This window comes from Teleopsis dalmanni, chromosome 2 (genome assembly GCF_002237135.1).
Source record: "Teleopsis dalmanni isolate 2A chromosome 2, ASM223713v2, whole genome shotgun sequence".
Lineage (NCBI taxonomy): Eukaryota > Metazoa > Arthropoda > Insecta > Diptera > Diopsidae > Teleopsis > Teleopsis dalmanni.
In genome coordinates, this window is record NC_051847.1 from 112729526 (window position 1) to 112746141 (window position 16616).

A 16616-nucleotide genomic window follows, 5' to 3' on the forward strand; every position below is an offset into this window, starting at 1 on the left:
AATTAATTTTTATCGAAAAAACAATTTACATTGTGAAACCAAATATTGTTAAATTTGAAAGACTATAGTTAATTGAGTGAATCTGATGGAAGGAATCATGTAGGCTATATCTCATTCTTCATCTCAGATCTCATTCTTTATTTCATAAATCCATAGCAGAAATTTCTTATAACCAACCAATCACATGGAAAATACAAGTAGACAATCGCTCTCTTAACTGAAAACCTTTGACGTAGAATTACGGATTAAGGAATTCAGAGATTTTCCAATTTTTATATGATTTGTTACATAGTGAATAGTAGAAAGAATTTATAAAGTTTGTTTCGTACACCAAGAGTTACTAAAGTATATACCTTAAGCAATAATTATTGCTTCTTCCGTCTGAAATGTTCGTTAAGTGGTACAAATACTAATAACATAGTAAAGTTACTAGGGTTAAGAGAGTTGCAAATTCTCGCGACAACAGGAATTCCGTTCAATACAGAAAAGTTTGATAAAACGGATCTAAATGTATTCATAAAAATAGCAATGAACGGCTAATTGAAATAAACCTGATCCGCCACAAAATAAAATAAGATTTCATGATTTCAGACTTAAAGCAAGTTTATGATAATTCATTGTCTAAGACAGATAATGTGAGTAGTCAAAAAACCTTCTATGATCAATCACTCAATCAATCTATCCACCAATTGTATGAGACAATTATGTCTGTTTATGTCTATCATCAAAAATTTACTTTCTCTGATGTTAAAGCAGACAGCCTGGACATAATTAAATCACTAGTTCCTTGTAACATTTAAAGTGAGAGTTTGTGAAAATAAAGAGGCTTAGCGTAACCGAGATATTCTCCAAATTCTTCTTTTGCAGGCAATATCGGATTCGCGTTTCTTCCAGCAACTTCAAAGTCTTTTTGCTTTAGTAGTTTTGTGTAAAATGTTTTTAGGACATAACATTTTAGGTATTTTTTTCTTTAATGCATTTTAATACATTTATATCGTATAAGTGTGAGTGTAAATAGAAAATACTCTAATTTCAGTGGAATTTGTCTTCAGATTGTATCTGTACTGATATGTTATGATCTGCACTAATATAATATTATAGTTAAATTTACGGTTAAATTTACTGTGCCATTTTCATAGCTGATATGTATTTTGATATAGTGTTACTCTCGTTTTTTTTTGTCTCAAAAATGCTTATATTTTATAATAATATATATGAAGAAAACATTTTTATAAAAATTAATATTTAATTTAAAATGAGTTCTGCTGCTTTATATCTTCATGACTTTAGCTAGTAGAACTTATATGAAATTATCACTTGAGGTTTCATTGTATGAAAGAACAATTTCACTTAATAAAGTAGTTTGACTCATTAATTGCAATCCGCTTACTGCATGTGTAACTTTCATGCATTTACATAGATAAATATGCAGATACATATAATATATTTAGATGTTTGTATTGAGAAAATTTCGCTTCAGTTATATAAACTTTGGAGTTTCTTTTTATAATATTTATAGTATTTTTTTTTTTTTGTTAATAATATATATTTAAATAAATGTCTTTTATATACTCAACATTGAAAATACTTTTTTGTAGTTGCTTTAATTTTAAAATACGATGTACCTCCAAAATGGGTCTTATTAAAAATAGTAGTAAAAATAGTAGTATAAGTAAGTAAGTTAATGTAGTAGTATTTATATCGTTAGTTTTTTATTATTTTTTATTAATTAGTGTTGTTTTTCTTTTAGTTTTTGACTACAAACTAATTTAAGGTACTCATAACTCCATTAATTAAAAGTATTTGTATTTTTAATTGATTTTCCGCTGCTGAAAGGATTTTTTATGCGATTAACATTTTTATATATTATAATCATTAATATTTTCCAGAAGAAAAGCCTCTTTTGCTGTTAAGCTTTCAAAATTAATGTAGTAAGTTTTTTTATTAGTACATATAGAGAAATTAGATGGTGAAAGCAATATCGCTGGAAACTCAAAATCATAAGAATATGTGTTATTCAGTTTTGTATTTTTCTACGTTGGGTTCAGTTTTCGTTTCTATTTTAAGATTTCAGTTTTTTAATTTAAATTTTTCATTTTCAATCTTAAGCTTAAAGTTAAGAGTTTAGAGTTAAACTTTGTGTTTGTGTAATTTATATATAATTTTTAACTTTATTTTATAGTTCATTCTACACCAGTTTACCTTTATGCTTTTACAAAAATATAATGGTTTGCTCTTTACCTGATAACTTTTCGCACTTTTTAATAGTTTACTTGCTGCTATCATCTGCATCACCCTTATCCTTACGCCCTTATCCTTACACTTATCCTTCGTCCCTATGTACTAGTTGTAATAATATATTTGTATAATATAAACTTCGTTATGTGATATGTTTCGTTCAAATATTAAAAACTACATAGAATAAAAGGATTTTCTTATCACGACATTTATAATTCAAGAGAATAAATAACAAAAAAAAAGTAGTTTATGCATTTCAAACAAATTCCAGTGGAAAGAAGTCAATTTTGCAAAAAAGTACTTCTTGTAAAGACGAGGAGCTTAAAACTTAAAACTTAAAATATTAATAAAAATTAATTATTATTCAAAAATGTTGTTTAAAACACTGGAACCTATATACGGCTACAGAAATCAAAATTATGTGATAATTTTATGTCACATAAATCAGCCGTAATCGAGGGTTGCAAAATACAAATTTAATATAATTTAATATATAATTCAATATCATTTCTAATATTTTGTTATATTTGATATTTTAATGTTTATTTTAATTAACCTTTCCAACATTCTACGAACTTGGCCATTTCTCAAGACAATGTGAAGAAGAAGTATAATTATTAGAAACTGCATGAACAGAGCAGAGCAGAGCAGAGCAGAGTAGAGAACATAATTTATATCCAACAACGTTCCAGCAACATGTTGACTCAATCTGCGTTGGCAGCATTTATCAACCCAAGCGTTGGTAACACTGTCAGGGTAACATAAGCAGTCAAGGATGCAATCAAGCAATGAAGCAAGGCTAATATAAGTCAAGGATGTCAAGTATAAATTATAAATGATGACTAAAGTGGCTACAAAATAATATGCTTTCCTTTAACAGGTAAAGAAGTTAATGAGATAATAGATTTAAGGTTGGTGTGAAGAAAAAGACGAGATGTGTCCTTGTAACAAGTATACTTCTTTGGTCACAATTAGGTATGTACTCATGTTTTGAAATTTTGTCAAATATTGTACAACTTTAATACTTGAATAATATTATTAAGTAAATAAAAATATTTAAAGAAATTCGAAATGCTTCCAATAGTATTAATAAAAAATTTAATATATAAAAATCAAAAATATTTAATAACAACAAAAACAAAAAATTAAAACAAATTATTTATAAATAAATGAAATAACTATTTAATAAATGACTGAAGATATTGTTTTGTCTGAAAAGAAGATTATATTGCCAATCACATAAAGGTTATTGGAAATTAAATTTCGAGAAAATATTCAATTAATATAAGTGAATCATTTGTATAGTTATAGTATTTAATTAATTATAAAAATGCTTATCAAATCAGATTAAATAAAAAATAAAAATATAATTTAAACAATGCCCAGAAATTGATGAGTATGAAACTTTTAACGAAATTATTAAAAAATGTATATCCTTGATATAGATTGGCACCTATGCTCCATTGGGAGAAGAGGACTGCAGTAAATAAGTAAGTATATAGATGGCGCACTTCATAGAAATCATATATTATAAAAACTCCATTACTATAACAAAATGCCAAATATTTCCTACAAGTTTAGCTCTGAATAAGCTTTTAATAATCTTGGGAAGCTGTAATACGTACTTGGAAATTGGAAATTATACTAAAAATCATAGGACTGGAAATGCACAGATACTCCAAAAAAAAGTGAAATAAAACAAAAAAAATTAAAACAAAATGAAGTGGAAAAAAAGAAAGTTTAAAACATTAATTTATTTATTCCACAAATTAAGTTAATAACTCAACAAAATGAGTAGTGACAATAACACTGAGAAAGAGAAGAAATGGACAAATTTTCACGAATAATTTTTGCTAACTTGACCAATTAATATGAAAAACATTATTGAAATATGAACAAATTAAAAGATATTTTAATTTTAACATATAATATCCGGCTGAAAGTATTTATTCAGAGACACTAGAATAACTCTCGAAAAGTTTTACTTATTCCCAGGGTTATCGCTGCAAATTCATAATAATAACTGTTCTACAAAAATTGCTCTAAAATTATAGACTCTGACAGCTGTTCAGCAGCTAACCCCGTTAAGACAGGGTTAAGAAAAATATTCTTCTACTAATTCGGCGATTGTCAGGAAAGAAATGAAGCTTATATCTTCAATTGTCTGATATTGGATCGACAGAAATTGACAAATCGCTGATGAAGACCTTTGCAGTCTTAATTCCAGTCAAGATTACTTGAAATATTGTATTAAAGAAAAGGTCCAATGTTTTAATAATATAAATTACGTTATTAATAATAAAAAATTTCAAATTAAACTCGTATATATAATATGAAGATTTTAATAAATAAATGCACTAAGATAAAAGAAGTTAACAAAAATGATTGTTAATAGTTCCACGGAAACCATTTCTCTATATCTACAAGAAATACCTTTCATGTTTTAGTGGGTCAGTTTTAAGCAAATCTGACTTCTTTACATATTGGAATTTAGTTCTTATATTAAAACAATCAATAGTTAATTTGAGCTTTGAAAAACTTTTTTAAAATATGCTATGAAATGCTAAATTAATATTTTAAGACCTCTTCTGCTGACGTTTGTATACAATATTTGAAAGAATAATTTTTAATATAAATATAAATAATTATTATTTTTAATATAATTTAATTATTTGCTATATTTACTAATAAACATTGTGTGCATTTTTTGGTTTTATAAATAATTTGCTTTTGATTGGCTTATATATATATATATATAACAACTACTGAATATATTAATTTGCGTTAAAATTATTTGCATAAATTGAGTTACAGGCATATCCATATCATATAGGATCATATAGGATCACATTGGACCATATAGGACTTCAATATGTTATATATAGTCAATATTTTTATATATCATAGACACGTTATACTGCTTCTTGTTGCTTATTATTTTCATAAAAAGTTATTTAATTGGTTCAGAATGTGTACCTTAAAGAACTACTTCACACATTTAGATTTTAAAATTTATTTAATAAAAAATTTTATCCAATAAGAGAACATATTCAAAATTTTATTAGCTGCAGGGTATGCTAAATATCTTTTTAATAATTTCCAATTTTTTGCTTCAATCTGAATTCTTGTGCTATTATTAGTACTTTACAATAACTTCAAGTGAAGTTGGACATTTTTTATTATTATTTTAATATAAGTTTTATTCTTATTATTATTATTATTCTTATTATTATTAGATAGTTTTTTTTATGTGTTTTCATGCTGGAAGGTTTTTACTGACAGCAATAAAGAACTTCTTCATAAATTTGATTTTTATTTATATTTTTCTTAATTATTTTTGAGAAATAAAATAAAAATCATTTTTTTACTTCATTATATATGAATTGGTTAAAGTTAATGATTTTTATATAAGTGTTTAAGATTTTTATTTATACGTTTTGAAAACACTAATATATAACTATATATACTTTTAATAATGACATAACATGTAGATTTGAAAAATATTTTTTAAAACATTTACTTTTGGTTTCTCCCCGTTTAATACTAAAATACTAATAGCAATTATTTATAATATATAATGTATTTTTGTGTTTTGTTCATTACACTTGCCGATCCTGCTTCCACATTTTGTTTTGAATATCTTTAGATACATTTAGATACGAGTACGAAGTTCAATGCACATACATATGTGATTAAGTATTTTATATGTCTGTACTTTGAAGAAGTGAGATATTTTAAGTTCAGTGATTTTTTTCTCAAAATTTAAAATTTTTTAGAAGATTGAGTTTAGGAAAATATTAAAAAAAAGTTTTTGCTTTAGAAGTGAGCGTAGAGAGCAGCAAAAAGGTTTTCTGGCGGCAGAACATAATTGTATCTTTTTCTTTTAAAATTTATATGTCAAACAAAACAACTTTTCAATAGAGTTTTACCATTTTTTTTCAGTTTTTTGATTATTTTTTATAAAAACTTTTGAAAAATGTTTAGTTTCTTTGAACTTTGAAGAAATAATTTAATAGGAGAATTGAAATAGGGCTTAAAATTAGAATTAAAAATTTGTAGGTATTTTAAAAGTTGAGAAAAAATTAAATGAAATTATGCTACGGTTTGTATATATACTGAGTATATGTGTGTGTATGTGTCTGTATATCTGTGTGTCTGTGTTTGTGTTTGTGTTCGTGTGAGTTGTTTTGATGATTCATTCATCTGTGAGCCTCACTCTATGGTTATTTAATAGTTATAATTCTCATAGGGTGTGCCCAAATATGAATAGAAACTTGGGTTAATGGGTTGAGCGTGTGCGTAATAAAATCCAGAAGCCGGATCTGGTGCTACTCAGTCTAAGAATCCAGTATTAACAAGTTTCTCCAAAAAGAATTTCACATCGCCTAGTTCCGAATCCTTAATGCCCAACGATTTTAACATACCCAAATCCCCATTTTCAACAGCCATGAAAACGGAACGTAAATGTTCAAGATCAGATCTATAAGGATAAAAATAGAAAATTGTTAAGAACTTAATAGGAGTAGTATATTCATTGTAAATACAATAAAATAATTGCTTAGTAATTCATAATGGTTTGGGCAAAAATAAGCCTCTCAGCACTATATACTTTTCATTTTTATCAGAATGGTACATGAATAAATTATTTGCTTGAATTTTGAGTTATTGTCATACAAAGACTCCGGTTGTACATATAAGTTGATTACTTCTGTGTGGATTTAGACACTTTTTCTAAAAAATTATCTCAAGTAAATATCCTTAAGTTCTACAGCCCTTTTTCAAAATAATTATAATAAATAAAAATGTTGATAATAAAAACATTAATTATAAGTCATATATTTAAGGACACCATGATCTTCAGTAAAATTGAACAGGTAAAGTCTTATTATTATTATTATTATAAAACAATTTTATAATAAACATCTGATATCATACTAAATAATATTATTTGTACTGCACTTTTCAGTGATATTATACGTTATTAAGATACTAAGAAGATACTATAAGATAAGATACTAATTTTCTGATATCTAATATAGTGTAGATAGAGTTAGATATAGCAACAGTTATCAATATGAGTGTGTAAGTAACACGAAACTTTTCATTTTTTTAACTGATATAAATGTATACGTTTTCTGAGGTGATATAGTCACATCCCTAACTAATATACCTTAACTATATAAATATATAGTAGTCCATACACTTCTAATTTAATGTAAGCATAATCTCAATTGGACGCAACGGTTCTATTGAATGTGAACTTAACTTTAGTAGAACAAAGGCTAGAAATGACCCCTGCAAATTGCAAGCCCAGCATTAATGTATATTTTTGTTAAACATTGTCTTTTATGAAGCTGGAAGTGGTGCTTAGATCTTAAGATTTAGACATAAATAATTATTTTCATGATATACATTCAATAAAGACGAATCACATGAATCGGTTGTGTTTTATTTTCATTTAAAGATAAATACAATTTGTAAATACAATTTCTTATATATATATTACAATTAAAAGTTGTATTTATGTGGCTTTATTAAATTTAATGCTACTTTATACAGTACACTTCTCTGAAGAAAATAATGCCAGAAGCATAATTAAAACTATTATTCTTTAACTTTCTCATGAAAAATATTGATTAATATTATAAATTAAACTGACACCATCCTGAACTTAGCTGAGGTTTTCCTAATACTACAAATATGAGCTGATATTAATTTTATATTTTCAATGGTTCTATAAAAAACATTCAATGGAAACGTATTACTATTAGAAAGCACTTTATGATGCCATAAAGTGCTTTCATTTGAACATAACGAAGAAACTCGTGGTAAAAGAACTTCGAATTGTTTTAATATATTTGGATATTATTACGATTATGAAAAAAATTTGAAAATAAAACAAATTTTGTTTTGATAATAATTTTAAATAAAATATAAAATCTTTTTGAGATAGGTATTGAAGAAAAGAATTAGTAGTTTGTCTTGGTTAAAATGAGTTTCTTTAAATTTACAGGATTATTATTTATTTATTTTGTTAAATTGATTATCCCTAAATGATAATAACACATTCAAGTCAACTTCCCAAGGAATATTGTTCGATATTCAATGTTAGTTTTCTATGCCGGATACACAAATTAAAACTTTGCTGAAGAACACACAAATTGAAGGGGAGAAGGGAAGGATAGCCGCACAAAATGTTCCTGGTTTAATTAATCCCTGCAGTTGTCAGCTGTGTAAAACCCACTCTCATAAGTTTAATGTCAACGGTACGTGTTCTGTGATTTTATTACAAAGCACAATGCCAAGTTTGTGTTATTTATGGTTTAATATAAACTTCCCCTTCCTTTGCAGCTACGAAAAGATAATAACATTTTAGACAAAGTTTATCGGGAACATGAAGCATATGAAATCCTCCAGTTGCAAATCCTTCGGTTAAACTTCGTTGGGATTATGAAAGTATTTCATAAGTTTGGCTCCTACGTAGGTTAGTTACTGCCACATAAATGTGTCAATTTTCTTGAAACTAAACTTTTAATAAATATTAAATAAATCAAAAGCGATTCTTCACAATATTTTCAGTTAATCTCAGAGGTGAAAAATTCACAAATATATATACACGATATACTATAATTATTTATATACTGTAGACTTCCCAAGGTGCAATTATCAATTCATCAATCAATCATTTTCTGAGTCGAATTCACTGTGCGGTCATTTTACGCTTAATTACATATTTTTTGTTTTTTGCGTCGTCCTTAGACGTCCTTTTCCTTTTGTATTTTCTGTATTTAAACGAATCATTTTTCTGTCCCTGCTGACATCTGATTGTGATTGTGTAGCTAATGGCATTTTTACACGTCATAATTATCTTGACTCAGATTACGAGTACTGCTTTTTTCACAATAATTGAATATTTAGGTATGTTTATTTATTTTGGGATCATAAAAACAAAGATACAAAAGCCTCTACGGGGATTTCGGAGTGGCAGGCAATTAAAATCATTAATGAAAAAGCAATTGAAAGTCATAAAGTTACTTCTAATGATTAAGTAAGATGTAAAGCAAGTATTGGATAATCGATAAATATCTTAAAAATACATTTTTAATCCAATTTTAATTTTTAAAAATACTTTTTGCTTTTATTGAAGTTGAAGTTCAAATTGAAAGTAGATTTCAACTTTGAAAGACAGGACCGGTGGTTGTCATTATCTCAGCAATAATAAAAAATACAGCACGACTAATGAATTAAGCTGTTAGTTGATTTTTATTTCAGTAAATTTAGATGAGAATTATTTGCTCTTAAAATGCAATTAATGGTAAAAAGTTTACTAAGAATTTATAGTGAAATTTTTGTAACAAATAAATATAATCCAAAAAAATAATTATAATTGTGTCGATTTGCCGGTTGCAGTTATTACTTTTCTTACCCGCATAACAAATACAAAAAAATAATTATTTAAATTCATTTTATTATATAAATATTCATTTTTATTTATTAGAAATATTTTATATAGGATATAAATCTTATTTAATTCAAGATTTAATACCTGTAATAAATGAAATTAAAGAAAAGTTGAGCATTAAATAGAATTATTAAATGGGTTGTAATATATAGGTAGTGTGAGGTATCCTTTATTGTATCTTTCAAATAAATTAACTTGCACCTACTTCCGAATTATTGGGCCTAAAGCGAACTTAGCACTTCTTTACAGTGTATTTAATGCAATAAAATACTATTATTACTTAATGGTTTCGTTAATTAAATAATTGTAAATTTTTTGAATTTATTGTTAGAGATTTATAACTAAAATCAAGTTAATTTTTCACACATTATATCTGTAGGCTAGTGTTGAAATATTGTACTTCTAGAATTTTAATGACAATGAAATTGAAAAAAATTGTAACTTACCTCATAAGATGAAGTGCAGCTCCAAAATCTTCAATTGTTTGCGATTCGCTTAAGGCAATTGCAACTTTTTCTACTCCGCCCAACGGAGCGAGTGCATCACGTGCCTTACTACCAAAGAGTTTTTCCAAATAGTTGGGACCATGCGATGCTATTAAACTCTGAAGGAAAGATGCTGTCTCCTCTACTGGTGGCCGTTTAGCTGAAAAAAATTAATAAATAAGATTCTAAAACTGTAAGTTAAATATATTTAAAAGTACATTTCACTCTATTAATAATAATTGTTTTCTTGATTTCATTAGCGCATTTAGTTAATCCATTTATTTTTTTTTTAATCAATTTTTTTTTTGTTTGTCATTAACCTCGACTACATAGTGGGCATGTTTTACTGGAAGAAAAAATATTAAGTTTTGAAAACTTGTCTAAAAACGGGGATAAATTCTGAACACATATAGATTTAGTGACAGTAACGGATAATGAAAATGACAGAAAACATTATCAAAAAATTACAAGTAATTGATCCTGAGGGTGTTATTGAAAAGCAAGACGCAAGATTGCAAAAGAAGCTTGAAGAAAACTCAAATACGACCTTATGACTAATAAGTATTAAGTAATAACTAACATATGATTCCAAAGTTATTGGAACGGCAATGTAGAGAATTGTTAAAGCTACGTTATTTTCCCCATGTAAGTCGGTCAAACACATTCTGTAGTATAAGTAATATCTAAGTTAAAGATATTGTCAGCTATATAAAGAAAGAAAGCACAAATATCCACTTAAAGGGATCAATGCGCGAAATTGAAAATGACTTTTAAATTTAAATTTAATAAATTGGAAGAATTTATCAAACTGGCTTCAATAAATAAAATTTTGAGAATTTTGAGAATCTTTGAAGTTCGCTTATACTTACAATTTTGTAAATACTTAACTAAGAATTTAGTAATTAGATTAAAATTTAAAATTTGTTGTTTTAAGTTCAGCTTTATAAACAGAAGCACAATTAATTTTTATATTAATTTAAAATTTTATAAAAATGTCATAAATTTTACTGACCATTTTTATTCAGAATATTGTAGCCGCATAATGGGCTTTTCTGTAATATAACTTTGATAATTTAATTGATGATATATTATTAATATAGCTTTTATTTTATATAAAAGAATTAATAAAATTTTATTTCTTATTTCGTTTTAATCTTTAAGTTTGAGGAGCGAAAACGAATGGAATAAGAAGTCTCCGAATCCACTTTGTACTAATTTCCTAAACTTGCAATAAAGTTTTAATTAAGATTTCATAGCCATTATGCCCAAGATTTGAAATTTAATATTTAATGAACGAGAGGAAACGAGTTTGTTGGCCACAGTAAGCACAATTTTGATTGCACATCTCTTGGACGAACTAGTATCTTGGTTGTGCAGAGCACATATGCGCACTGAACTCAGTACTTTTGTACCGAAAACGGTATTAAGAGTTTCTTCTCCTTTTTTAATTATTCAAAACGTGCTGTTGCTGAAGTACATAAAATGTGGTCATGTTACTTTGGCTAGAAAATTGAGATTTGTACTTCACATAAAGAAGCCAACCAGAGCAGCAGAACGTGCGGTCATGTATCAAAAAAAACTGTTAGCAGCGGTTTCTGGGAATTGCTTGGCAAAAGTAATTAATAAAAACTGATGGAAGTATTAATTAAAAAAGAAAATAATTTAACGAAAAAGTCAAAAGCTTTTTTAAAGTTTAAAAATTAAATATCCAAACTGAAATTTTTGATCCCAGCAAAAGCAATGCATTAAAACAGAAGTGGAAAACAATTTAAGTTCCTCATACGCACTGAAACACCATAAAATCTTCTATCCCTCAACGAATGATGGTGGCCTCATCATCTGCTGCAGAACAGAAATTCATGGGATACGAGTAAATTGATTTACATTTCTTCAAAGCAGTAAATTAGAATTTTTGTTAGCAATTTAGGATTAGAGATGAAAAGTAACTTCCAAAAAGAGGCAAGTAGTGTTATGTGATAGATACTTAAAAGCATCTATATGGATTTTCTGCAAAGAAAAGAAAAAATAAGCTGAAGTCTTTAATTTCTTTGTATATTTGCACTTCTTACACATATAGTTTTCATGTGTATTTATGCCAAATTTCTAGGTTAAATTTGCGTTTTCTGTATTAGAACAGAACGATGTCCCTACTCTATTCAAATGGTAGCCTCATTTGTTCATGAAGTCCGGCTAATTGCAATAAACACTTTTTGTGAAACTTTTTCGTTTGTAATTTTGTTGGCAATAATGTCTTCGCACAAGCAATATTTGAAGCTATGTATATATACGTATATAACCACCCAACACTCCTTGTAAGTAACTCTCTATTCCGTTTCATAAATTCGGTTTCAGGATTATAAAAACAATCATTCTGCTATCCTGTTGATATACGAGTATTAGTGCACTTGCTTTGTTGTTGTGGGTTGGTAATTATTTTGCAATTTCACTTTATTGCTTACTTAGTTTTGCATTATAGAAGATTGATTTCCACTTCTGCGGCGAGGATGAATATATTTCCTAAATAGTTCCAAATATATTTCTGACTACTGTAAGGAATGAAGTACATATGTAATGTGAAATTTTATCGAAGCATAAGGCTATAGGGGAACACAGCATTATACATAATTTATATTGAATATTTTCTCTAAAAAATGAGTACCCATTAAAATTTGTATTTTGATTTTAATTTGTATAAAGTTTACTCAAACGTATAAGACGTGTTTGTGATATACAAATACATATATTTTTTATGTGGTTAAAATATTTGTGTAAAAATATTCACATTCAAAGATAGTTACTGTATTTGATAAATAATAATTTTTGAAAGAGGCTTTTATATTATATTTATATTGATTCTAATTTCATATACTAAAATCTGTTATAGTTTTTCGTTGAAAGAAATGATTTAAATTTTTTATAACATCAGTGTTTACTCTGAATTTATCCCAAAAAGTCAGACGATTAACGCAGAATATTATCTAAGAGTGCTGCAATAACTGTGGATCAGAACTCTACGAGTTCGACTAGAATATTGAAGGGATATTTATTACGCTAGAAACATTTATTTAATATTAATTAATATTTTATGAGTGATGAACTAATTAAAAAAATTAAATTATAATAACTTCGCTTTGCACTATATGTGAAGACTAATACCCAAAAACTTTTATCTTACATATAACTGTGATTAAGTTTAGTTGAAAGTACTTCAGTCCCATTATAGTTTAATTCTAATAAAAAATACCAAATAATTTTACTCTGCTTCAAATTAAAATTAAAATATAATAAATTGAATTTTAGTATTTGAATAAATTCACTCCAAAATTTTTATTTAAGCCATTTTATGTTTTTAGAATGCAGAGTCATGGAGTTCACTTCAGTTATTGAAATACTTAATTCAGTTTAATTGAACTCAAATTAATTATTTATTCCACCATAACACACTGCACTTCTGCACTTCTGCAGCTTACTAATTTATTTCACTTTTAATTAATTTTTAACTATTCACTCAATTGAAACAATGATTGCTTTTTGGTTTTTGAAAAATTTTTTAGTTGTGAAAAAACTTTTTAATTTCACCAAATTAAAGTTTAATTTTCGAGCAAAAACTTACGAACATTGAATCGCACATAAATTTTTTTAATTTATTACGAAAAATTTCATTAATTGAAAATAAAATGAATAAAGCAATAAAATAACAGTATCGGCAGTAAAAGAGTTTTAAATTTATTAATAAATAACGAAGTTCGTAAATTTAATTTTAAATTCTGATTTTATATTTTTATATTATATTTTTGTACTAAAAACTATAATTTTTAATGAGGAGTTCGCAAAAGCTCATATAATATACTTGGCACATCTAAGTGAATCTTATTTCTGCAATTTTTTTTTAATTAAAATAAATTAAATCTCATTCTCAATAATCTTTTCATCAATTTAACATCAAACTTATAATTACTATTTATTCGAAAAGGACGTACATTTTTCGATATAATTTAATTTTTTTTTTATAAAGAGGTTTTTCGAACCGTAGTGAACTACAACAACAAAAATTAATTTTACATTATTTTAATTAATTGAATTTTTGGCTGACCATACAGCTATTTTGAGTATTGTCAAATACCCATCATCAGTGGTCTTCAAAATAATTCTTGTATTTAATTATTCGAAAATAATTATTTTTGAGACTGCATGTACCAGAAATCGAACTCGTGCCCTGCCAAATTGAAGCTCCGAGTCAGCGCTTCTTAACCAACTGATCCAAAACCGTACTTGACTTTTATGTTCGCACAATTTTTTTTTTTTATTAATAAATAGTACAAATTGTACCTTAAACTAAAGAGAACATCTGCATTTTGAAATAATGTACATTCAGCTTAACTTGTCTGCAGCTATAGTGCTCGGACTGAAAAGTATCTTGCATTCGAATATGGAAATGCATGAAATATATATCACTTACATCCTCTACACATATTTTAAAATGCACATACGGGTATATTCATATTTGCATAAAATATTTTTATAATTCAAATTTACCCAACTTATATTTAACATTAATAAAAATTCCTTCGAAATATCTAAGGAAATATCTGACCTTATTAGTTAAATTGCTTTATTATGAGATTAATTATCGATTTTGTGATCCTGATTAGGTTATAGAATTTCAATGATATACTGGATGAAATATTACTTCACATATTTTAAAGTTCTGTTAAATAATTACTATTTTTCGCATCAAGTTTTCTTAAGTGACGAAAAGCATTTCTCGCTTGTAACTTCTGATGCAGGACATATGAGAAAACGCACAAATAACTGTGGAAAGATCATTGGAATTATAAATACTCATTGGCATGGGATGTTATTTTGTCTGGAGGTGTGACAGGAGTACAGTCAATTTTGATGATCACAAATTTCGTTAGTAGAAGATTTTAACAGATGGATTTAGAAAATATGTGCTTCCAACAAAATAGTGTCAGAAGCCACCAATATCAATCGTCGTATTTGGTTTTGTGGTGTTATAAATTTCGTTGACGATTAATTTTACATTTTGATATATACACTCCAAAATCCTCTCGCTATTCCCCTTCTTAACTGCGGCTTTCGTGACCCTGGGCACAAAGTATATCACTAATCTCTCCTTCGCTATTTAGCCGTAACCCCACTCCTGTCATTATTATCCTTTCCTCTTGATTCATGCCCTTGCTTTCTGACTTAGATGAACCTACTTCACTAGGTATTAAGTCTATCTACTTTCTCTCTCCCCTGATTACTGGAATGAAGTTTCCACATTGCTGTGGGAATCTTCTTAATTCATTCCTAAGAGGTGGTTTCAGTGGGTTTAAGTCTCACACTCTGGCTTTCGATGCTTTCCACCCTAAACAAAAAAAAAACAAACTTAGAACAGTGGGCATCGCATGGGCACTTGATCACAGGCCACGGAGCAGAGCACTTTGCAGCACAAAAGGAAACATTTAACAAGGTAACTAACCAATTTACGTAAAATTGATTCCTAAGCAACGTAGCCTTATCGGTAACGTTAATTCCCAACCAACCAGCGTAGCCTAATCGCTTCCTAATACCCGATTAGTTTTCTCATTACAGGAATTGTAGTAATTTTCAATATTTATAATTGTTAGTAAAAAAGTATTAATAGAAATATTGTAAAGAAATCTATTTGAAATCTAAAATAAATTAATTAAACTAAAAATAGCCCGATTTTTAAATTATTATACAACGAGAAGGTTCAGGGTTACAAAGAAATTTTCTTGTAATAACCCTCGGATCCGGCGAACGAAACCTCGGCGGAAAGGTTCATTACAGTGCTTAAAATAAGTTTTGTGTCATATAATTATATAAACATACTCATGAATTTAGTTATGAGTTTTAGATTTGGATCCGAATGCTTGCCGTGTTAAGTTCAGTATAAATTGTTGATAGTAATTTATATTTCTTGCAGTTTATGATTTATAAAAATATATCGGATTGTGATATACTATATATCCCTTGCCTTTAGTTAAAGTCGAAAAATCTAGATTGCAAACTTACAATACCAATGCAAGTCGAGTTGCACTTTAGTTTTGATGGTTGATTTAAATAATTTAATTTAAATCCATCAAACCTTATTCAACAAACTTGGGAAATAGTCACAGAAAGTATAATATGACAATATATTATATTGCATACTGTGCGTAAAGATAAAATCCAAGGGAAGTAAATTGGTGATCTATATGATTTAAAAAGGTATGAGAAGATAATGTTATATTATTTATACGAATTCAATTAAGAGATAGCGAGACAGAGAAATAGCGTTAGAACTAGTATGCTGAAATGATATCGAAATATTGAAAATGACGCTTTCTGTAATACATCCGATATAAAAGGAATCTTTTACCCCACATGTATAACTACATTACCTTCTACATTACCTTCTA

The 16616-nt window shown here is 27.2% G+C and overlaps 1 protein-coding gene across 1 annotated transcript in view; it reads right to left on the bottom strand.

Annotated features, from left to right (window-relative positions):
- Window positions 1-6188: 6188 nt before the first annotated feature.
- The window catches only part of LOC119675473 (IDLSRF-like peptide), a 44318-nt gene continuing 33890 nt past the window's right edge, over window positions 6189-16616 (bottom strand). Inside the window, exons 3-4 of the mRNA XM_038086680.1 lie at window positions 10147-10345; window positions 6189-6718 (exon numbers count right to left, since the gene is read on the bottom strand). Coding sequence (XP_037942608.1) covers window positions 6571-6718; window positions 10147-10345 — 347 coding nt within the window. The 3' untranslated portion in view covers window positions 6189-6570. The remainder of the gene's footprint in view (window positions 6719-10146; window positions 10346-16616) is intronic.